This window comes from Podarcis raffonei, chromosome Z, assembly GCF_027172205.1.
Source record: "Podarcis raffonei isolate rPodRaf1 chromosome Z, rPodRaf1.pri, whole genome shotgun sequence".
Classification (NCBI taxonomy): domain Eukaryota; kingdom Metazoa; phylum Chordata; class Lepidosauria; order Squamata; family Lacertidae; genus Podarcis; species Podarcis raffonei.
The window spans coordinates 22683713-22705505 of record NC_070621.1 but is presented as its reverse complement, the minus strand read 5'-3'; the positions used below and the strand labels follow the sequence as shown (position 1 = coordinate 22705505).

General features: G+C 40.3%; 1 protein-coding gene across 1 annotated transcript in view; it reads right to left on the bottom strand.

Annotated features, from left to right (window-relative positions):
• The window catches only part of ABCB7 (ATP binding cassette subfamily B member 7), a 56525-nt gene that overhangs the window by 11704 nt on the left and 23028 nt on the right, over window positions 1-21793 (bottom strand). The window contains exons 3-13 of the mRNA XM_053373906.1: window positions 21501-21587; window positions 17993-18112; window positions 8445-8577; window positions 7790-8058; window positions 6568-6656; window positions 6392-6479; window positions 5247-5421; window positions 3957-4114; window positions 3051-3214; window positions 2783-2912; window positions 981-1152 (exon numbers count right to left, since the gene is read on the bottom strand). Coding sequence (XP_053229881.1) covers window positions 981-1152; window positions 2783-2912; window positions 3051-3214; window positions 3957-4114; window positions 5247-5421; window positions 6392-6479; window positions 6568-6656; window positions 7790-8058; window positions 8445-8577; window positions 17993-18112; window positions 21501-21587 — 1585 coding nt within the window. The remainder of the gene's footprint in view (window positions 1-980; window positions 1153-2782; window positions 2913-3050; window positions 3215-3956; window positions 4115-5246; window positions 5422-6391; window positions 6480-6567; window positions 6657-7789; window positions 8059-8444; window positions 8578-17992; window positions 18113-21500; window positions 21588-21793) is intronic.

Below are 21793 nucleotides of genomic sequence, written 5' to 3'. Positions count from 1 at the left end.
AAAGATCAATTTCCTTCATTTCAGGTTCATCTATCTCAAACACTTTAGAGCCATGTAGTAGTAAATCCCCCCCAAATATGTAATAAAAACCAAGCACTCTAGCCTCCTTCTGCCTACCAATCTATGGAAGAAAAAAAACTCAACCAAGCAGAGTGAAGCAAATAAAAGGAAATCTACCAGTATTGCATAATATCGACTTACAACAGAATGCTCCCCTCCTTAACAATGTATTTAGGGTTTAACACCAAAGAATCCTAGAGACATTATCCCACAAGACAAATAGTCACTATTTTCTTTAACATGAAACCAACATGTCTGATATCCAAGAAATTCACAAAAAAGCTAAAAGGGCAGTGCTAAGGGGCAGAGGATAGGGGTAATGGGCTCCCAACCCAGCACCATTTATCGTCATTCCCCTTAAGCCCAATTCTGACATTAAATCCTCACATTTACACACAGCCAAACAGCACATTACTAGGACCATAAAATAATTCCAGTCTTTAAATTACTTCATTTTCAACATGACCTCCTAACAGAGGCTAGTATTTATTATAGAGAATTTGCACATTTACAGCAAATCATTTTTACTCAGATCAGATGCACTATGAAGTATCTTTATACTTGCCTAAGACTAAAAAGCATACATCTTTCATTCCACAGAGCAGCCATGAATCATCTAAATTCTAGTTAAATATTTTGTTGAACACAGCTGCATTATTGGCCACATTACATTTTGAGAGTGGGGAGGAATGAAGAATAATGGTAGCTCTCTGCTCTCTATACCACAGGCTTCTAATTGACTTCATGGTCAATGCTGGAATTTCAAGGCAGCTGGACTACCATTTAATAATAAACTCGGCATTTACCTTACTGCAAAGCAAGTCACCTTACCAAAAGCTGGGGTGAGCTACATACTGTGCAATAAGCCTGAGGCAGAAAGACTGGAAACATGGAGAAAAGTTGCACATTTGTCAACCTACCTGACAGCTTCAGACCTCGCTCTCCCACTTGTGTGCTGTACCCATTGGGCATTCTGAGAATAGCATTATGGATTCCTGCCAGCTTTGCAACAGCATAGACTTCTTCTGCAGAGGCATTCATGTTGCCATACAAGAGGTTGTAGAATATGGTGTTATGGAAGAGAACAGAATCCTAGGACACATGCAAGCAGAACAATACCTCTCAAAACATGAAATGCAAATTGACAAGTCAGAGGGTTTTCTGAAATGCCAATAGTGAATTGTCTGGAACCTTTCACTAAGCCGCTTCAGGCAACAGCATTTCCAGTGACATTTTAATGAGGGGTTAAAGATGCTGCAAGGATAATTCTCCTCCAAGAAAGCAAATGGGGTGTGTGAGAGACAAGAATGAATAGATAATTTCTGTTGTTTTGGCAGAAATCAGAATGATTATGTAATTTAAGATGCAGCACCGAAAGCTCATGGGGTTAGCTGAAATAGCTTCATTCACATTCTGATACTACTAAATTATCAGAGCTTCCCAAACCATGAAAATTTGGCATTTTTTCACTTTATTTAAAATATTTGAATTCTACCTTTATGCTGCTTAAATGAAAGCAGGTAAGATAACCAACAGTGTATGATACAAAAACACAAAGAAATGAGATCACATTAACAAATGGATGGTAAGATGCATAAGGGCAAAAATACAAACTAAAAACAGCAATGTCAAATAAACTTGATCTAAGTTGATACCTGAAAAACATAAGCAAGAAACTAGCAAGCATGTCTTAAAAGAAGACGTGAGTCTGCCAGTGAAGAGACCAAGATTCTGTTAACTACATAACCACAGAGAACAGAGGGATTTCCAAGGAGGCCTTTATTGACAGGCTCTGCAACTCCCTTTTTTGGAGAAGTCCATTTAGGCCTCATCTATGATGGTGATTAAAGCCCTTTTATCTCCTGCTGCTTCTTTTTGATGTGTTTTATGACCCTGCTTTCTTGCTTGCTCTTCTATATACTATTATGTAATTTATAGAATTATTTTATTTTGTACTTTATCTTATTTGCCTTGGGCAGCATTGTGTGGAATAAAAAGCAATAAAATTTCGTGGAACTCACTCAAAAACTTCATTTAAGTTTCTTGAAATGGACAAAACATACTAGAAAAGTGAAGACAAGATCTGGACACAATTTATATTTTCTGTCTACCAAATATTCTTATTTTCCACGTCACTAGTATTTTTAGTGTTTCTATAATAACTATACGTAATATGTTTTTTAAAAGTAGTAACCAGCAATACCTGGAAGATCTTATGTCTCCACATGGTCCTGCATGTATTTCTCTATTCATCAGAGGCCCTTTAGCTTCCTCCATCATCTGAGGTGGCTAACTAGGTGGTGCCCTGGCTTTGGAATTCTCTCCCCACAGAGGCTTGCTGAAAGACCACTCTGCTAAATAAAGACCTTTTTATTTTGCTTTAACTCTTGCAGATTTGCTATTTGGATGCCGCTTTTACAGAGTAGCTGTTACAGCTTATTTTCAGTCTACTGGCTATTTCATTATGTTGCAATATTTTATGGTGTGACAGCCTGAAAATGTGTTTGAAGAGCAGTTTGTAAATCTAAATAAAGACTGAGAAAACTGTAATTCCTGCCCATGTTCAGTGATACTCTTTATGGTTGTTCTTCCTTTGTGCCCTGGACTGTCATCCTGAGCTGCTTCATTGCTCCTGTTTTCAAATCAACACTGCAGTAGCTGTGGCTACAGCATCAGATGTTTGCAGGGAATTATGGGTTCCAAAGGAAAAGTAGTACAATACCTGAGGTACAACTCCTATGGATTTTCTCAGGCTGTCCAAACTGATGTTTCGTATGTTCTGGCCAGAAATGTAAATCTCCCCCTTCTGAGGTTCAAAGAAGCGAAACAATAATCTTACTATTGTGCTTTTCCTTTAAACAAAAACAAAAACAAAAAAAAGAGAAACAAAGTTAGAACTTGGGTTACTTGCTTGGTGTATCTTTATCATGATTTTAAAATAATTAATAAATAAATCAATGATGCAGAATTTTGCGCATCTGTTTACCCACCCTGACCCACTGCCTCCTACAATGGCCACTTTTCTTCCTGCAGGGACTTCAAAAGACACGCCACTGAGGACTTTCTGCCCCTCAAGGTATTCAAAGTGCACGTTATCAAAGGCGATGGTAGCAGTCTGTGGAGTGATCTGCAGGGGTGGAGCCAGCTCTTTATCCTATTGAAAGAAAAGCGCTGCTTTACACACTGCCCAGAAGGTATTTCAAAGAGTTTAGCAAGCTAAACAATGGATCTAATTCAGTGCAAGCTACAGCCACTGTTTTCTCCAAGGGGGGGGGGGAGAACCTAGCCATTTCAGTCACACAGGTAAGAGTCTCTTCTACCCGCCCCCCGCCCCCCGCCCCCTATTTTTTCTATAAAGCTCAAGAATTTCTGATGTAATAGTCTGGCTTCTAGGCAGCGTTCTGCATAATAAATTCTGCATCATTAATTAAAGTGATAAAATAATACTTCAATGCCTGGCATGCACACAAAGTATGACAATGACAAACACACTACTTTGGCTTTTTAAAAAAGGGGGGGGGAGAAAAGCTCTTTCAGAGACACAGGTTCAAATAAAGCGTCTCCACTAACCATTCTTCCAAAAGAACAAACACAAGTTCCTCACATGTAGCATTCCCTTTTCAGAAGAAAAATAGCTATCAGACGAAGCAAAAATAACTCCACAAGGTGACTGAATTCATTCCAACATATTTGGCAAAGGTTTTAAGCAGCATTTTATGGGTAGAATCACAGAATCATAGAATTGTAGAGTTGGAAGGGACCCCCGAGGGTCAGTTAGTCAAACCCCTGCAATGCAGGAATCTCAACATGTAGTCCCCCATCCCATGTGAAATCATACCAGACCTTGCTTAGCTGTGCATAAAGGGCTAACAGTTTTATTGCTGCACAATACTCACTTTTATTTTTGAGTCTATATTAAGCAGTGTGAACAAGACATTCATGTCTATTAGCGCTTGCCTCGTCTCTCTGTACACCGTTCCCAGAAAGTTAAGGGGCAAAGAAAGTTGGAACAACAGTCCATTCACCATTACCAGATCGCCAACTGTTAGGTTACCTTAATTAAAAAGAAAAAAGAAAAAAATTGGGCTTAGAGTATGTTTGCTTGCCAAACATCTACCACACTTTTTAGTCATTTAGTTCTGCTCTTCAACACAAGCTGCAGCAACTTCAAAACATGGTATAATTTATCCAGTTAATTAATCCTCTACTTTTAAGGTATGAGTGCAAGTTACTTTCTAGATGGTTTTTAAGTTCTCTGCCTTGCTTGGAGGGCAAGGCCTGCACATCACATCAGTTCTGGAAGCCCAGGAATGCTTGTGTGAGATCTTGTAGGAACTCAGATTGCCAGGCAAGATATTGTAAGAGCCTCCAAGAGCAGGTTCACCCCAAGTGAACCTGGCACAAAAAGAGCTTTTAAGTTTTCCACCCTGCTGGAATTTAATGTGCACAATTTCAAGTAGTCTGCCTTCAACAGCATATGACTGAAACTGAACAAGTTACCGTATTTTTCGCTCTATAAGACGCACCAGACCACAAGACGCACCTAGTTTTTGGAAGAGGAAAACAAGAAAAAAAATATTCTGAATCTCAGAAGCCAGAACAGCAAGAGGGATTGCTGCGCAGTGAAAGCAGCAATCCCTCTTGCTGTTCTGGCTTCTGGGATAGCTGTGCAGCCTGCATTCACTCCGTAAGACGCACACACATTTCCCCTTACTTTTATAGGAGGGGAAAAGTGAGTCTTATAGAGCAAAAAATACGGTAAATGCACAAGTTAAATGTAATCCTAACATATTGTCTTTGCTTAGGACATGTCAGCTGATTTCCACCCATGACCAAGAAGTTGATACTTCTTAAAAACTACTTTGTGGTACTGAATGCTAGGTGCTATCTGGATGATTCAGCCACAAGATTTCCACAACCAATGAACTGATTCTTTTCCAGAATTATAAGAATCCCTGCAGTCTGATTGTGATAAAGCTGCTCTAAAACCAAAATATAGTCCTTTAAAGTAAACCTATTTGAAGAACTATCTCAAGAGACAGACAGATGTTGTTTGCAAGTCTTTTAGTTCACTTGCTTGCAATTAAGGAATTTAATGCATCTCTTTAGGACTTTATACATTTTTTAAAAATCCAAGCATGCATGCAACATAAAAATGACATGAGTTTTAGACACAAACAGGGTACCTGCAACAATTCCTTTGCTAGCCAGTACCATGATGGCTGTTAGCCCAATGCTGAATATAGCATTTTGTCCAAAGTTCAGCAGAGCTAAAGTAGTGGTAGTCTTCAGTGAGGCATTTTCATAGGTCTTCAAAAACCCATCATATCGCTGAGCTTCATACTTTTCATTATTGAAATACTAGTAAGTAAGGGGGGAAACAATGTAAGGAGTCTCAGCATTCTTAGGATTGTACTTCATAAATTATTCTTTAATATAGCCTTCCCCAAGCTGGTGTTCTTGAGATTGCTTTTGTCCATACAGCTGGGCTTGCTGGAGTTTATGGGAGTTGTAATCCAAAGCGGTGGCAGGGGGTACTGGGTTGGGGGAGGGCGTTTTAGTACATAACTAGCTAAACACTTTATAAAGCAGTTTACTGTTGCTTCAGCAACCTAGCCCCTGCACCCGACCTTCCAGCTCTGGACGCATCAAATGTCATGCCTGCCTGTCTCCTGTTCTTGATGGCCGACAGCTACTCAGTCACAGCTGCTACTGCCTTGCACCCATGACATTTTAAATTTATTCTAATACTATTCACAATATTATCTCCTTTCCTCCTCAAGGGATCCTCCCCCACCCTACCATAATATTATTGTCACAGCAATCCCAAGAGGCAAGATTAGGCTGTGGGACAGCAACTGCCCAGTGCTACTCAGTGAGCTTCATGGCCAAGTGAAGCTTTGAACCTGGTCCTACATTTGACCCTCTCACAACTACACCACATATACCATGGATGACTAGCTCAAAGCATGTTTTGGAAGTGACTTGAAAAGCAAATCAAGAAGGACAAGGCCAAATACACAGGAGGATCTTTTTTATGTAAGTGAAAAATGGTAAGCAAACCCAGATAACCAACAGGTTTATAAAACTATATTTCTCCACTAAAATGTCATTTTGTTTGAAGATAATAGCATAAATGGAGAGAATACTGAAAGACAAAATATATGAAAATTCTGGAGAACTACATAAGCTGGGGTTAATTCTGCAAGTCATTATTAATAGAAGGAAGCAGATACAAGTTCCTTTTGAGTAAAATCAAGATACATAAATGGATAATAAAGTCTATCCTACTTAATAACAATATGAAAAGTTAAAAACGTTAATGGCTCACCTTCACAGTTTCATAATTCAGCAGTGAGTCAATTGCAGCGTTACCTGCATCATTATCTGCTTTATTCATTTCTATCCTAAATTTAGTTCTGCAAGACAAAAGGTTTGCATATAGATTTGTTCTCACCACAGCTCTATAAACCAGCTAATCCTAACCAGTTAGGGAAAATGCCTTACCTCCATTGTGTAACTCCTATTGTGAATACTGTGTATGCTCCTAATGTCCCCAAGGTTACTAGTGCAAACTGTGCGCCACATTTATAATACTGAATGAGGAAAGAGAAAGAAGGGAGAATGTCAGTAATGGTTTTCTATCATTTTGGTTACAATGCCAACAGAGACAAATCTGTTTTGACAAGATGTACCATGAAATAAAAGGGAAATGATTCTGTAAAGATAAACCAGAAGCACAGTGGAATGACTGAAAGAAAAATAGTGATATGGGTAATCCATCTCCTTAATACAACAACCTTCCCCATTCTGGTGCCCTCTAGCTGTTTGGGACTACAGCTCCCTGTATAGTTCCAGTGAACATAGCTATATGATGCTTGGGTTAATGGGAGAAGTAAGCCAAAAGATATGGAGGGCACCAGGCATTAGGCTGGGGTAGACAGTGTGCTGAACTGCATTTGAGGCAGTTGAAAGGTCCAAATGTGCATAGTACAAACTTACGGTCATTTCTGCAGCCCTGCATGTACTCCAATATACACAGATGCACTTTGCACATGAACTGCTCTATTCAGATTTTTTGCTTCAATGATATGGATGTGTGAAGGGACACACCTAAGCTGTCAACTGAACTCAATGCAAAAGCTGATTCAGATGCATGTGCTTTGTAGTAACATGTCAGAACAGACTCCTATGAGAGGGTGGACTTTCCTTCCTTGAAGGTTTTTAAGCAGAGGCTGGATGGCCACCTGTCATGTGTGATCTAGTTGAGATTCCTGCATTGCAGGCGGGTGGACTAGATGACCCTTAGGGTCCCTTCTAACTCTACAATTCTGTGAATGAAATATGACATCTGATTTCTAGGGAATGCACTGTGTACTTTCTCATCTACTGTCTTTATGTTCCAGGTCTGATATTTAGCAGAAAAAAATTAGCAGGTAAAAGTGTGGCTATTTGAAGGAGAGTTGTTTTGCATGAGAAACTTTGGCCCGGTCCTCTACACCAAGACTGCACATAAGGAGGTGGGCCAACTTTTTCCTGACAGAGGTTCCAATTTGGCCAACAGGACTGTCTTCCCCAAATTATGCCTAACTATCTTAATACCCAATGCTTGCCAATTTAGTGCTTATCACATTCAAATGATCAACAAAGTTGCTGCTATAACAGAGCATCACTGTATGTACATCAATAAAAGTGACAATTACTGTTGCTTCTGGTAAGCCATACATACCAAAATTCCACTAACGAGTGCCACTTCGAACAAGGTGGGGCCCAAATTGAATACTATGGCACTGAGCACAAAACTGATGCCTCTTGTTCCTCTGTCAATGGCTTTTGATAATGCTCCAGTCTGCCGGCTCAGGTGGAAACTCAAGTCCAGGTTGTGCAGGTGGAGGAAGACATTCTTTGCTATCCTTCGGATTGAGTTTTGGGCTACTTTTCCAAATACAGCATTTCTAGCCTCATTAAATAAAGCAGACCCAGCTCGTGAGATGCCATCTGGTTTAAAAAAACAAAAACTATTAAGATGCATATATTGCTGCTCCTCAATAAGTCCTTAATAGATGGAACATATTTGCCAGTGTTACTTACTAGATCGAAAGTTCAATCGTTTTAAAATCCACACTTCATTTGCTGACTTTAACAAGCCCAAAGAATGAATTGCTATTATGGTAGATTACTGCTATAACCATTGTTTTAGTATTGAACTGGTATTAAATAAATAAATAAATAAATAACAAGTTACAGGGACTGGTAGTGAACAAAGTGGGGGAAACTTCCAGATGCTTAGCGGAGTTAGCAATGAAAAGGTCACGTTTGTTAATGTTCCAAAACCTTCCCAAAGAAAGTCAGCACCTGTCAACAGATTAAAGCATCACACTTACATCCAATCAGAACAGCTGTTGCCATGGTTGCCACAGTATTTGGTGCATCATTCAGGTTCAGAACATTTCCAGACATCTGGTTGAGGTTGTCTACTGCATATTTAAACATGAAGGGAACGACTATATTCATGGCCTAAAAAGCACAAAACATAGCAATTATGCAAGATGTACTAAAATGTTTATTTATAAAGTATAAATATTTTCCCTGAATTAGCTGCAATTATGGTATTTTGCTATTAACTACTTAGAAGGATAGCTCTACAGATTTCAGGGGTATGGGCACTGCAATAAGAGGTCTGCAACCCCAATGCAGAAAAGCTACCTTCCCACTGGCTTGTTATAAAAATCAGTTTTCATCTCAACTAAACAGTTGATTGAGAATGTGCTTCAGTTCATTTGGGGGGCTCATTAAAGTGATGGCAAGACTGGGAAACAGAAAGCAGCAAGGCTCAGCATATATTTATAGGGCCATTAAGCTATGAAGAGTTATCAGAGGTAGTTCAGAGCATTTCAGCTGGAAATATTTATAGAGTACAATGCAATTGCCCATCTTGACAGGATAACATTGGGCAGGCTGGACAGAAATTCAAGCACTTCTGTCCCCAACCTCAGCAGTACATAAATGAGATTCATTCAAGAAAATTGCACACAAGGAGGATCTAGATGCTTTCATTATAGAAGATGTGCCTAAAGTTGAGTTATCTGAGCAGTTTTATCTGCAAAGCTGTCACAGTGCGCATAGCCCAGCACACGGAACACCTTAGTGCATTATTGTGTAATGTCATAATGTGATGAGCAATGTCTTATTTCTGCTGCAGCTAAAGGTACAAGCTGACAAATGCTTGCAGCTTATTAAAAACATCACCCATGGTGGCTCTATCCAAATTTGAATCAAGCAATTTGTTGGCTCCATCATGCAAAGGAATGAAAATTACTATGCCTCTCTACCTAACTCGCACCCAAATTCTTGCTTGCAGTTGCAGGAACATGGCTGCATCTGACTGAATTTTGACTATGGCTGACACTATTTCTTGAACTATTAATACTATGAACTGCAAAAGTCAACTACTACAAGGCTAGAAAATGCTCTTCCTTAAGATCACAGTTCCTCTTCTATTATATTATGACGCCTATTCCTCAGTCATTATATTGTGCACAAGGATACACCACTTGCTTGAATGATTTGTGTGGGTTTATCAATACCAACAATTTATAAACTGTTTTTTTACCAATGACTTATTTTGCTCAATACCAAATCCTATATTCCAGGTTGGTTTGCTTTCAACAAACAGCAAAAGAGGAAGACAAGATGGACTGCCGGAAGAATGGCATTGCAAAGTTCTGGAGCCATAATTGAAAAGGGTCTAAACATAGTAAATATTAATCTAATGTCAGAAAAGAATGGAACATGGAGCATAGCTTCCTTAGTAGATCTCACTGCTTCTAAGGACAGGGTTATTGTCCTCTTCTCTCTCTACTCCTCCTTGAGAGCCAGTGTGGTGTAGTGGTTAAGAGCGGTGGACACGTAATCTGGTGAACCAGGTTTGATTCCCCGCTCCTCCACATGCAGCTGCTGGGTGACCTTGGGCTAGTCACACTTCTCTGAAGTCTCTCAGCCTCACTCACCTCACAGAGTGTTTGTTGTGGGGGAGGAAGGGAAAGGAGAATGTTAGCCGCTTTGAGACTCCTTAGGGTAGTAATAAAGCGGGATATCAAATCCAAACTCTTCTTCTTCTTCTCCTCACCCCTGAAAACTGCATCCCATCTGCTTCACTGCTTTGCAACCATTTGGCATGAATCAGGTGTCCCACACCACTGCTGCCTGAAGTCTAGCTCTGCCTTTAGGCACTAACCTAAATCAGAATTATGCAAACCCCTGAAGAATTCACAGACTTGAGATTCCATGACTGCAAATCACAGTCAATAGGGAACAAACAAAACTGGTTGTTATGGCTGGAAAATAATTTCACAGATACAAAGCTCCAAAGAATTGAGGGTGTGTTAAATAGATTTTAAAGCTTTAAGGAAAGACACTGCTCTGGAATGTTAATTTCAAAATATGCCCTTCAGATAAACAAAAACACAAGTTGACCAACTCCCTTTGGTGTTACTTGCCTAGAAACTCAATTTTCATCCATCCTTTTAGTTTTAATAACCACAATGCTGCTCCATCTGTGTTACATTGTGATGACCATCATTTAGAGGACATAACACAGCTTTTCCTAGGGGAGCCTAATCAGTAGAAATGAAATTTATTCTAATGCAGATTGGCTTGATTTGCTGCAGATTCCCTTGAAGTCCCTCTGCAGCCATTCTACTTTTCAAAAGCAGGCTACATGGTATGATTTGAGCTACACTTGGAATAGCTGAAGTTCTATTTCTAAAGCTAAGAGGCTGTAGCCTCCTTCAAACCTCTATCTCAACCTGCAATTAAATTAATTGGCACCACTCTACGGCTTTGCAAGAGAATTTCTCCACCCTCCAATATAGCCCTAAGTATTTAAGTGAAGTTTAAAAATGGTCTCTCTCAATCCCAGAGGGTAAAAACATGAATCAGAACAAGGCAGCATGTTATTAAATCTCATTCACAACCAGTTTTGTGTTCTCATCATCTTCTCCCCACCAGTCCTGTTCAAAACAAAATTGCTAGTTCCACCATCTCTTACCCTCAGAGTGAAAGATTAGATCAGACTTCCACAACCTGGTGCCCTCCAGATGTTTTGGAATACAACTCCCCAGCCAGCATAGAGAGAGCATCAGGTTAGGGAAGGCTGAATTAGATACTAAAATAAGTCATGGCTAGAATTCCGAGCCATGCTTTGCCAAAAAGTCCTTGAATATACCCCGTGAGATTTTTTAAAAATGCTATTTCTTCTTCAAACAGCAACTCTTGATTGCTGCCCAGACCATAATAGAAATTGCTTTTGAAACACCCCTGCGTTTCCAAAGCAGTTTGGGAGAAAACATGTTGTTATTCAAGAAATAAAAGATTAAGGTCTCCTCAAGCAAGCAAAAGCAATGATGTTCTTTGGACATCAGCTGATGCTTATATATGGAGACTATCAAGTTTTCTAGAATGAATCCTAATGCTCCTATACTGGACCCTAAACAGATACAGAATGCTGTAGTTAAAGTTTTAGTGCAGATCTTAGAGATAAAGAAACAAATTATGACATAAATTATACATCTAGATAAATAACAGATGAAAAATGAACCTAAACTCTATCCCTCTGAGTACTTCAGTGCTTTCATTTCTGGACCACATGAATAAAAATGCAAAATGGCTCACATTCTTCTCATTGCTTACTTGTGGGTAAGCAGTTGCATGGTAATGGCTGTTACATTATTAAAATGTCAAATACTGTTTCCTAGGTACTGCTCTGAAGTGAGTACACACATGCAGGTGAAGCATGGAGTCTTTCTGACACTTGTGATATCTTAAGAGCTATGATGCGTTATAAAGGTGTCCAGCAGAAGCCTCCATCAGCATATAGCTCTCCTGCAGAAAGTTGTACTTGAGCAACAATTTACATATGACTCTTGAGTCCCATCCTCAATCATTGTTTGCTATGGGGTACAGGAGAAGTAGGGAGTCCTTTGTATAAGCACCTAGATTGTTAGGTGAAAATAAATCACTTGAGTAACAATTTGCATATAACGCTTGATTTTTAGGTATTTCCTGTTCATTCCAGCACAATAGATGCACCCACATTTGTTTTATCCAACATGGCCTCTCTATCATTTTGGTCTTCACTTAAAACACGTTGGTATCAATTCAACAAATACCTAGCATGCGTGGAGACCCAAGGTTTTTAAACCCATTTTTCCAGCAGAATGTTTAAACCTCAAGGAAAGTTTAACATTTGGTTTGCTAGTATGTAGGATGCAGGGGAAGAAGCAGATGGAGCAAACAAATTTTGCAAGTCTAGCTGTATAGAAGCATTGGTACATTTGTCTGGGACCTGATGCACTGACGCTATGAAGCAAACCTGGCCTGTCTTACTGGTACAATGAAGGTGTAATGTTCCCAACCCTTAATGGATTAGGCTGCAGGACTGCCAGCTCCCTCTACTCTATACATATGGATCCCATTGTCCATGATCAAGGCAAAGGCAAACAGAGACTTGCTGTTAACTAGGGCTAGGAAGTACAAGGCTTGGTGTAGGGAGAAGAGAAAGAAGAGGCTGGAATACATGAACCCAGAGGACTACTTCTGCACCAGCTGTGGCAACATAAGAGACTACTCTGAGCTCCTTAAAGGATGGGGCAGGTTGAAAGTGTAAAAACTGTGCAAATGCAAGTACAGTGGTACCTCGAGTTACAAACGCCTCAGGTTACAAACGCTGCTAACCTGGAAGTTACCTCGAGTTGAGAACTTTGCCCCAGGATGAGAACGGAAATTGTGTGCCGGAGGCACAGCGGTAGGAAGAGGCCCCATTAGCAACAGCACGCCTCTAGTTAAGAACAGTTTCAGGTTAAGAACGGACCTCCGGAACGAATTAAGTTCGTAACTAGAGGTACCACTTTACCAGGAGCAGGGCATGTCTAGGAGTTGTAGTACAAATTGCTGTTAGATCACTACTACTAAAGACAGCTAGATGGGCGGGAAGTAGGGGATAAGCAGAGTTGTTGTTTTTTTATTGGAATCTAGTCCTAATAGAGTGTGGGGAGGTGTGGGGGGAGAAGCTAGTAGACCCCAAGGGTTCATATGGCTGCTACCACATTGACATATACCTTGTTGCTTAGACAGGTAAGAGGTACTCACAAAGCAGGTGGATCATCCATTTTAAGTTCCCATGGCTTTACACATGCATGTTTTGCACAGCCAGTTCCCCTTCTGAATGTACAATATTAACAGTCAGCAGCAACATAGAGACTGTGAAAGATATGCCTGATTCATAAGTAATGAATGTTCAGCCCAAGAGTAAAAGGCCAAATGTGACTGCAAATGTGACAGGAGGTGACAGCAGCTCATCAAACCCACAAATTTAATCCAGCTGCTATGGATACATACAGCTTGATCCACAGCTCAGTTAAAATGAAGGGCTTAAGCCAATTTAGACTACCAGTGTCATCTCTGCTTAATTCCAAGTGCTGCAGTCTTAACTATACTGTGAATTAGGCTGTCACTATAAGAATAAGAATAAAGTTGCACCAGGCAAAAAAAGAAAAGAAAGAAACCCTCTTGCACCTAGCAAACTGGAGCATCAGGGCGCTATGTCCTGGCTTGTCCACTGATCTGCTGCAGGCCAATGACTCACAGAAGATGGCTATCACTGACCATGAGTTGAAAACGCTAAGCACTGACATTGGTGTTCCACAAAAGAGCAGAGGTGTTTGAATGGCAGCCTCTGAGAGAAAAACTACACCATTTCTGGTGAGGGCATCCAAAAGAATCACGTATTAATGGTGTAGGCTTTACAGTAAGGAACTCCCTTCTGTCTTTGATAGAACCACTGATGGAGGGCTCAGAATGCTTGCTTTCCCTCCACCTCTCAACTACCTCTGGTTCGCTAACATCTAGAGCATCTATGCTCCAACTATGTGCTCTGGCATACAAACCACAGACCAGTTCTATGAGAAACTAGGCAGGATGTCAGGAGACAGCCTGGAGACAACAGAGTATCCATTGCAGTGATCAGAGGAGGAATGACCGCTGAGGGGCACAGACAGAAGAAATGCCATGGTGCATCTGCAGCAGCACAATTAGACGCCTTCATCTGCCCCAGCTGCAACAAAACATGCCTCTCCTGTATCAATCTCTACAGCCTTCTAACAGCTTGACTTTACCCCCAAAGGTACACTCCTCTGTCTGCTGAGACAGGCGGGTGCCAACAACTATGGATACATAGACATTGATCCATAACTCAGCTAAAATGAAGGGCTTAAACCAATTTAGACTACCAGTGTCATCTCTGCTTTCCAAGTGTTACCTATACTGTGAATTGGGCTGTCACTATTGTCAGGAATCAGAATAGAATTTTGGGGACATGACAGTTTATAGATAAATGTCTAAAATTGTACCTCTTGGGGACTTCCCGACAACCACAACACATCCATTTTTATATATGGCAAATGTCATGGTAGAACTGTGGAAATCTCATTACCGAACACCCACACAAAGCGTACACCACCTGCCCATCCCTTTCCCCCTGCCATTATATCCATGGCTGTTGCTACTCCAATGAAGTTTTTATTCCTTGTTCAAAAGCACTGTATACTGGTATTTAAGCACATAGTAATATTTTAATTAAAAAGGCTTAGTGGATAGTCCCTAAATCCTTATCCTGATGAAATAGATCCCCACATCCTCCTAGCCCTAAGGAAAAGCAGCCCACTCCAATCCTAGCAGCACACACTCTGATGAAGGGGATTTCTTTTTCAAGATGGAAGTTCTGCACACCAGCACTGGAGCACATGGTGATCTTTTAATTTTTTAAAAAATGAAGAATAAACTGATATGTCTCCCCCCCATCCCATTTTAGAGAAGCCTCTTTACTACAGAAGTGATAAGGGCCCTCTCCAAGTAGTCTGGGATGGGTGTGTACAATTGGGTAGGTAAAAAAAAGGGGGGGGAGGAGGTCTGATTATACAAACTTGCCAATCATGTAAAAAACCAATCCCAAGAAAATTGTGCTACATCAGTTCATGTTGAAAAGTCCTGTCCTATTATTGCAATAGAAACCCTTAAAAATTGTTTAAAATCAGCATGTTCTAAGGAACAGGTCAGTTGGGGGGAAAGAAACAGGAATGCAGCAATGTGGAAGGAACATTGCTTGAATTCTCAGAAGCAGATGTTCTATACAATATTAACCGTACATCAATCTGCAACAAGATCCAATTTAATTCCAAATTTGTTTGTTGAATTGCCAGGACCAAGCTGGATGTTGTGTCTGAATAATATGAGTATTTATATTATTCTAGCAAGGCATTTGGTATTACAGCAATCAATCCCTGTTCAGCCATGAAACCCACTGGGTGACCTTGGGCCAGTCACAGTCTCTCAGCCCTAACCTACCTCATAGGGTTCTTGTGAGGATACAAGGGGAGGAAGAGAACTATGTACGCCACCTTGAGCTCCTTGGAGAAATTAATGCAATAACTGAAACATTTCTTGAATGCCAATAAGCACTATTAAGTAGAATGAACACACTTTGCAAAAGTTTTACAGTCTACGTAAGAGGCAAAAGGATAGTGGGAAAGAGTGGGAAGATGGTGTGAAGGAATTATTATTTGGCACTTTTGGAATATGGTCCTCCACAAGGATCCCATCTTGTCACCTGTGCCATTTAATATTTTCATGAAACCACTGAGAGAGTCCAGAGTTTGCTCTGGATGCTTATGTCAGGTCTAGACAGTTGTGCCAGTTACACTTGTTTCTAGAAAGACCATGATGACACATGCCTTAGTTCAAACTTCACTGGATTATTGCTTTTCCTGTCAGTTTCTAAATACAATTCAAAAGTGATGACTATTACTTTTAAAGGCCTAAACAACTTAGACCTAGGAATACCTAGTGGACTATCTCCTACAACTGTTTTTATTGTTGTAACTGTTATAACCCATGCTGGGAACTTTGGCTGAAGGGCAGATGTAATAGTAGTAGTAGTAGTAGTAGTAGTAGTAGTAGTAGTAATAGTAATAATGAACCTGCCTGTTCATTATGAGTTACTAAAGAGGCTTTTCTGCATGGTCTGTTAGAAGGTGGTAGGAACAGGAGTGAGAGCCCTTTTTTGTGACCATGCCTGTGCTATGGACCTCCCTACCTAGAAAGGCTCACCTTGCCTCCTCTCCAATGGTTTTCTGCTGCCTTTCAAAAACTTTCCTTTTTCAGTGGGTTTGGCTCTGTGGAAGTCATTTTGTTGAACCACCGGTTTTTATTTTATTTTATTGCTGTACCATATTAGCTTACCATATTCTTTTGTTGAGATGTTACTTATTTTGTTGTGAGCTGCCTTGAGCAGATTTGTGCAAATGGAAAGGCAAAACTATCAAGCTTTTAAATAAAATAATAATATTTTTTAAAATTTTACTGGGCTAGAAGGGGCCCTTTTTGCATGAGCCAAAGTGCTCTTTGAATCTTAGCCAAAATATCTGAAGAAGAGCCACACAAAACTAGCCTTGAAGGCAGGCAGCTATCATGCTAAACATACTGAGAACAAAAATGCTGCCTGCTCCACTCCTGTTCAGCTAAAATAAAATTGAAACAAGTGTGTCTTACAAGTGCTCTCTTTTAATCATCTCTGTGTCTCCTCCTTGCAGCCTCCTCCCTTCTTTCCTAGCAAAGCAAACCTGCTGAATGTAGATAAGAGGGTGCTTGATTCAACCTGGTTTAGACTGAAGGTTATTTTTCACTAACATAGGCTTTCCTCCCTGTGACAGGGAATTTAACACAACTACAAATCCATTTCTGCATCTTGAATCAAAGCTGCTCCATGTACAATCTTGAGCCACTGGATTTGAATGCAAAGTTGTAACTGGTGGGCTCATAAGTAGTCCCTTAGGCAAAAAAATCTGAATATGAAGAGGGGGAGAAAATGCCTGCTCTTAATTCTTGCAGGACAGCCACTGAATACAACTGTTCCCTCAAAATGTAGATCACCATATATCTACATTATTCTGCCATATTTTATTTATTTCTATATTTCCACTGGCAAAGGGGTTATGGTAGAGTGAACCGACATTTATCCTATGGAACATTACAATAAGATTTACTAAATACCACCAAGATTAATGTGCAATCCTGAAATCTAGCTTCAATGTCAGTTAGTGATAGCCTGTGTGAAGGAAAGCTCTATAGCAAAAGATGGTCTTCAAGAGATGTCAAAAATGCCAACAAAAAGATCTATCTGAAGACTGCTTTCACTTGGAAAACACAGATGATATCAACATATCAACTGATTTGTTCAGAGTACACCAATATGCAGAGAAGTTACATATTCACTGTGCCACCATAAACTCATGCAAATGGGGGATTGTAATTGCCCAGGGAAGCGATGACTTTCAGTTCCAGGTGAACAGCTTACCATAAAGAAGCAGTCCCTACATGTCCATCCAGTTAAATAACTCCAAAAAGGCCACAGAATGACACACATCCTTGCACCAGGTGCTACCCCTGCCTTGATCAACAATGATCCCAGTTGAGGCCAACCGTGGTTCACTAAACTGCAGCGAAGGCAGGCAAAGTTTGTGCACCAGAATGCAGAAGCAGGAGGGATGGAGCATCCAGTCCTGCTTTACAATGGTAAGGCATCTGTAAGTGTAACATGAGCTCAAGCCTTCAACATCTTCATCAGAAGTATTTAGCCCATTAATGGAAAAGTACTGCAGGCACTCAATGCCTGTCACAAAGACTGTGATGAAATGTCAGAAAATGCTACCTTTTTAGGATACAGAGGCCAAGACATTTAAGAGTTCTTTAAAACATTTTAAAAATTGCTCACAAAATCCAAATGAACTGATTTAAGCCAGTCTTTCTTTCTTTCCCGGTTTCTGCACTTATTGTAAAGGCTTTGCACCCTGTTTCAAATTGATGAAAAAGCTCTTACCTTTGCACCTGCTAAAAATCCTAGTGATATGGCAACTCTGGCACGTAGGTCAGGTCTATCTTTGGGCCACACGTAGGAAAGCATTGCTTTGATTATTTTTCCACCTTGTAATTCTTTCATCTGAAGAGAGAAAACATTATGTTGCAGAAGACAAATCAAATGATGGTTGCAAAATCTCAACCCAGAGATATACTTCCCTTCTTCAAATGGATATTCAGAATAGCCGGGAATTCTTTCAAGGGGTCTACAGGAATGTCACAAGACCAAGAAAATTGTTCTAGATGGCTTAATAGTGTGCAAAATGTCACCACTCCTTTTTAGCAGAATGGCTCTGAAGTTGGGTAATCATGCATTATGAGGCTGTTTAACAGCCAACTGAAGCGCTATAGTATAGCTTCTGTGTTATTCCATATTTTAAAGCTCAAACCAATCAATCACAGCTCATTTCTTATTTTATGAGCCTTTCTAAAGCCAGGTAAATTTGAAAGATAGCCAAGATTTTTTTATGTTCAAGTATAAAAGCCAAAAACAACTTTCTATTTGTATTCCCAAGCTAATGCTATACGTCATAAAATTGTGCATCATTTCAAACCCTTGCTATATATATTCCTTCACCATAAAATCATAATCCTACAGCAAGAATGAGAAGTAGGTATCAGTACAGATGTAACACTAGCTGCCCAGTAACCAGGCTTTAGTGATCAGGCTGCAGGATCATATGCTACTCCCTCATATTGCACATAAAGTAGCGGGCATTCAAAAACTAACTTTTAGAATCTAGGATTAATCCTGGGTTCTGAAAGCTAGTATTCAAATGCTCCAGGTTTGTATGAACAAAAAAATATTATGTAGACATTAAAATCAAGGATCAGAAACAATTTGGGAGATGAGGATCAGGCATCAGTGGTGTAGCTAGCCGCTTGGGTGCCAGGTGCAGCGCACACATCCTGCAGCCGGGGGCAGGGCAAGCTGCATGGAGCCTCTCCGTTGTCTCCCACTCAGCCGTAGGGTGGCTGAGGGAGAGGCGGAGGGCAGACACAAGTCCCATGCTGCTGTTCGAGGCAGCGGGAGCCTGTAGGCACCCAAGCCACCATATCACTCCCAGGAGAGATACATGGCTCGGGCACACTGCAGGCCCCACGGTAAGTGCCAGCCTCCGCAGTGTGGCGGCCAGTGCCAGCCACATTTCATTACATTTCTTGACAGAACTAAAAAGTTTCATGAGCCCAATTTTTTTTTTTAAAAAAAGTCCTATTTTTGTCACACACCCCTCAGTGATGACACCTGGGGTGGCCTGCACTCTCCGCATCCCCCTTCCTCTGCCACTGTCAGGCATGTAACCTAATCCTGATCTCTTAATCAATGTTACTGGCCAGCTAGCATTATAGAATCATAGAATTGTAGAGTTAGAATGGTCTTCAAGGGACATGTAGTCCGACCATCTGCACTGCAAATGTCCCAGCTAAATAATCCTTGACAGAATACAGCTGGACTGGTCCAAAGACAGCAATTAAAAGCCAGACTATCCAGATGAACCTCTGGGCTGGTTATGTCTGTACTACTACCAAATCATAGCTAGAAACCACAATCAGATTTCCAAACTGAACCTTGGATTTACTATAGTTGTGCAGAGGCAACCCTCACCAAAGCAAAAAGAGATGGAGAACACCTGGGTGAGAATTCAGGCAGAAGAGAAGCACACAAGCCTATGGAGGGCTCCCCAGTGGGCGACATTATACATCAAGCCAGTGATGGGATGATCATAGCTAGCAAAAACATCTGATCAGCCATGCCCCACTTACATTATTCTCTCTTCATTTCAGTAAAAAATTAGGGCAATGTTGGATGTTGCACTTGTGCTTCTTTTGTGTGCTATCTGCTTTTTTGGTTGAACTGGATATCACATGGTTTCAAAGTGGAATGCTTAGGAATATGTGATTTTTGAGTGTGTAAATGTTATTTGTATGTATTCTGTCAGTGATTTCTTTCTTCAATATCAAGGGGGGAATCTTACTTTTGATATAATACTGCCAAGTTGCATTCAAGACTGTGACATTATTAAAGTAAATGAATAAAATGCATATATAGAAGCAAAAAAGAATTCAGATTCCTTTTCTGTTGCTGTTTTCTCCCATAACCCACCCTGTCCCCACCAAGTGTTAAGATACACTTAAAATTGTTGACAATCTAAAGTATTTGAGAGCAGAGCCCGTTATAAGTACCTTTCACACATCCTTCAGAGGGTACATATTCTCTGTTGACAACTTATAAGCCTCAAGTTGGTAAAAAATAATTTTCTGCTTATCCCTCACTCTAAAGAGAAGAGCAATAGCATACACAGAAATCCTTCCCTTTTAGGTAGACACAACGTCACATTTTAAAGCAGGGAGAAGAGATGTTTGAGCACCATTAATGGTTTGGAAGGAAATGGAAACGTCCAGTTAATACGACAGCTACTTGTTCAAATTAGATATTGCTACTGGCTCATCACAGAGGAATGCTGTTTGAAAGAACCAGGAGGAAACAACAGTGACAACCCAAGGAATTGAACCTGACTGGTTACAAAGCAACAGAAAACACAGAAAGCAGTTGCAAAGCAGCAAGTGGATTGCCATGAACTATTAAAAAGGGCAAAGGGAAGATCAAGGAAAAGAAGGTGCAAAAAAATTATTTACAGCAAAGGTCCAGATTAACTAATCAGAATACAGAAGCAGAAATAAATTAAATGCAAGTGTAAAAACAGTTAAAAGATACATGAATCTGTTACAAGTGGCTTCCACACAAAACAACCTTTTAACCAGAGTTATGCTTTATTTCATGCATTCTTGTGTCCAAATTGTGGCTTCACATCATGGTTTGTTGTCAGGTAACAAACTATTGTTAGGCTGCTGGGCTAAGTTTGGATGTTCAAGCAAATCACTGTAGCTAAAGAAACCATAGCTTAACATTACATAAGGACCAGACCAGTTAGCTGCCTGGAAGGTATACTGTCAAGCAGAAATAAATATTACAAATAAAAAAAATAACCCCATGTCCCTGAGGACCAGGAGTGCTCTGATATAGCTGAGGATGCAAGGAAAGTGGAAGAGGCATCACTCTCTCTATTTCTCACTTTCCCATGAAGAATGTTGATGTTTACATAGTCAAAATGGCACAACCCACCCAGCAGAGGGTGGAACTGTCACATTTTTGGGAAAGGGTATGAAGCACCTCATCACAGAATTATAGAACTGTAGATTTGGAAGGGACCACAAGGGTCATCTAGTCCAACCCCCTGCAATGCAGGAATCTTTTGCCCAATGTGGGCCCTTAAACCCACGAACCTGAGATTAAAAGTTTCATGCTCTACTGACTAAGCTTAAAATTATTTATGGTAAGAGTGGTTTAGCAAATAAACTTGATGGAACATTATGAGAAATTGCCAGAAGTTTTCTGTTCTCCAACAAAAGTTAAAAGGTATGCTATACTGTGGAGTTATACAGAAACAAATGGGCTGAGCAATATTTACCCCTTCCTTTGGATCTGAATGGAGTCCTCCACCTGCATGTCCATGCCAGCATGTTCTTTTATCAGTCTGAGACCACCCTTGAAGATTCTGTGTGAGAAAGAATACACTGAACAATGATTTCAACCATTTTTTAAAAAAATCATGATGAAACAGATTGCAGACTAACTGTTCAATGAGTTCAACTAGTAACTTAAGTTGAGCTTTATTTAGCTTCTATTGCATCAAAGAGGCTTGGCTGGTGAAGCACATGACAACCCAGGAGAACAGGGTATTAGAACTACCCTAAACATTTT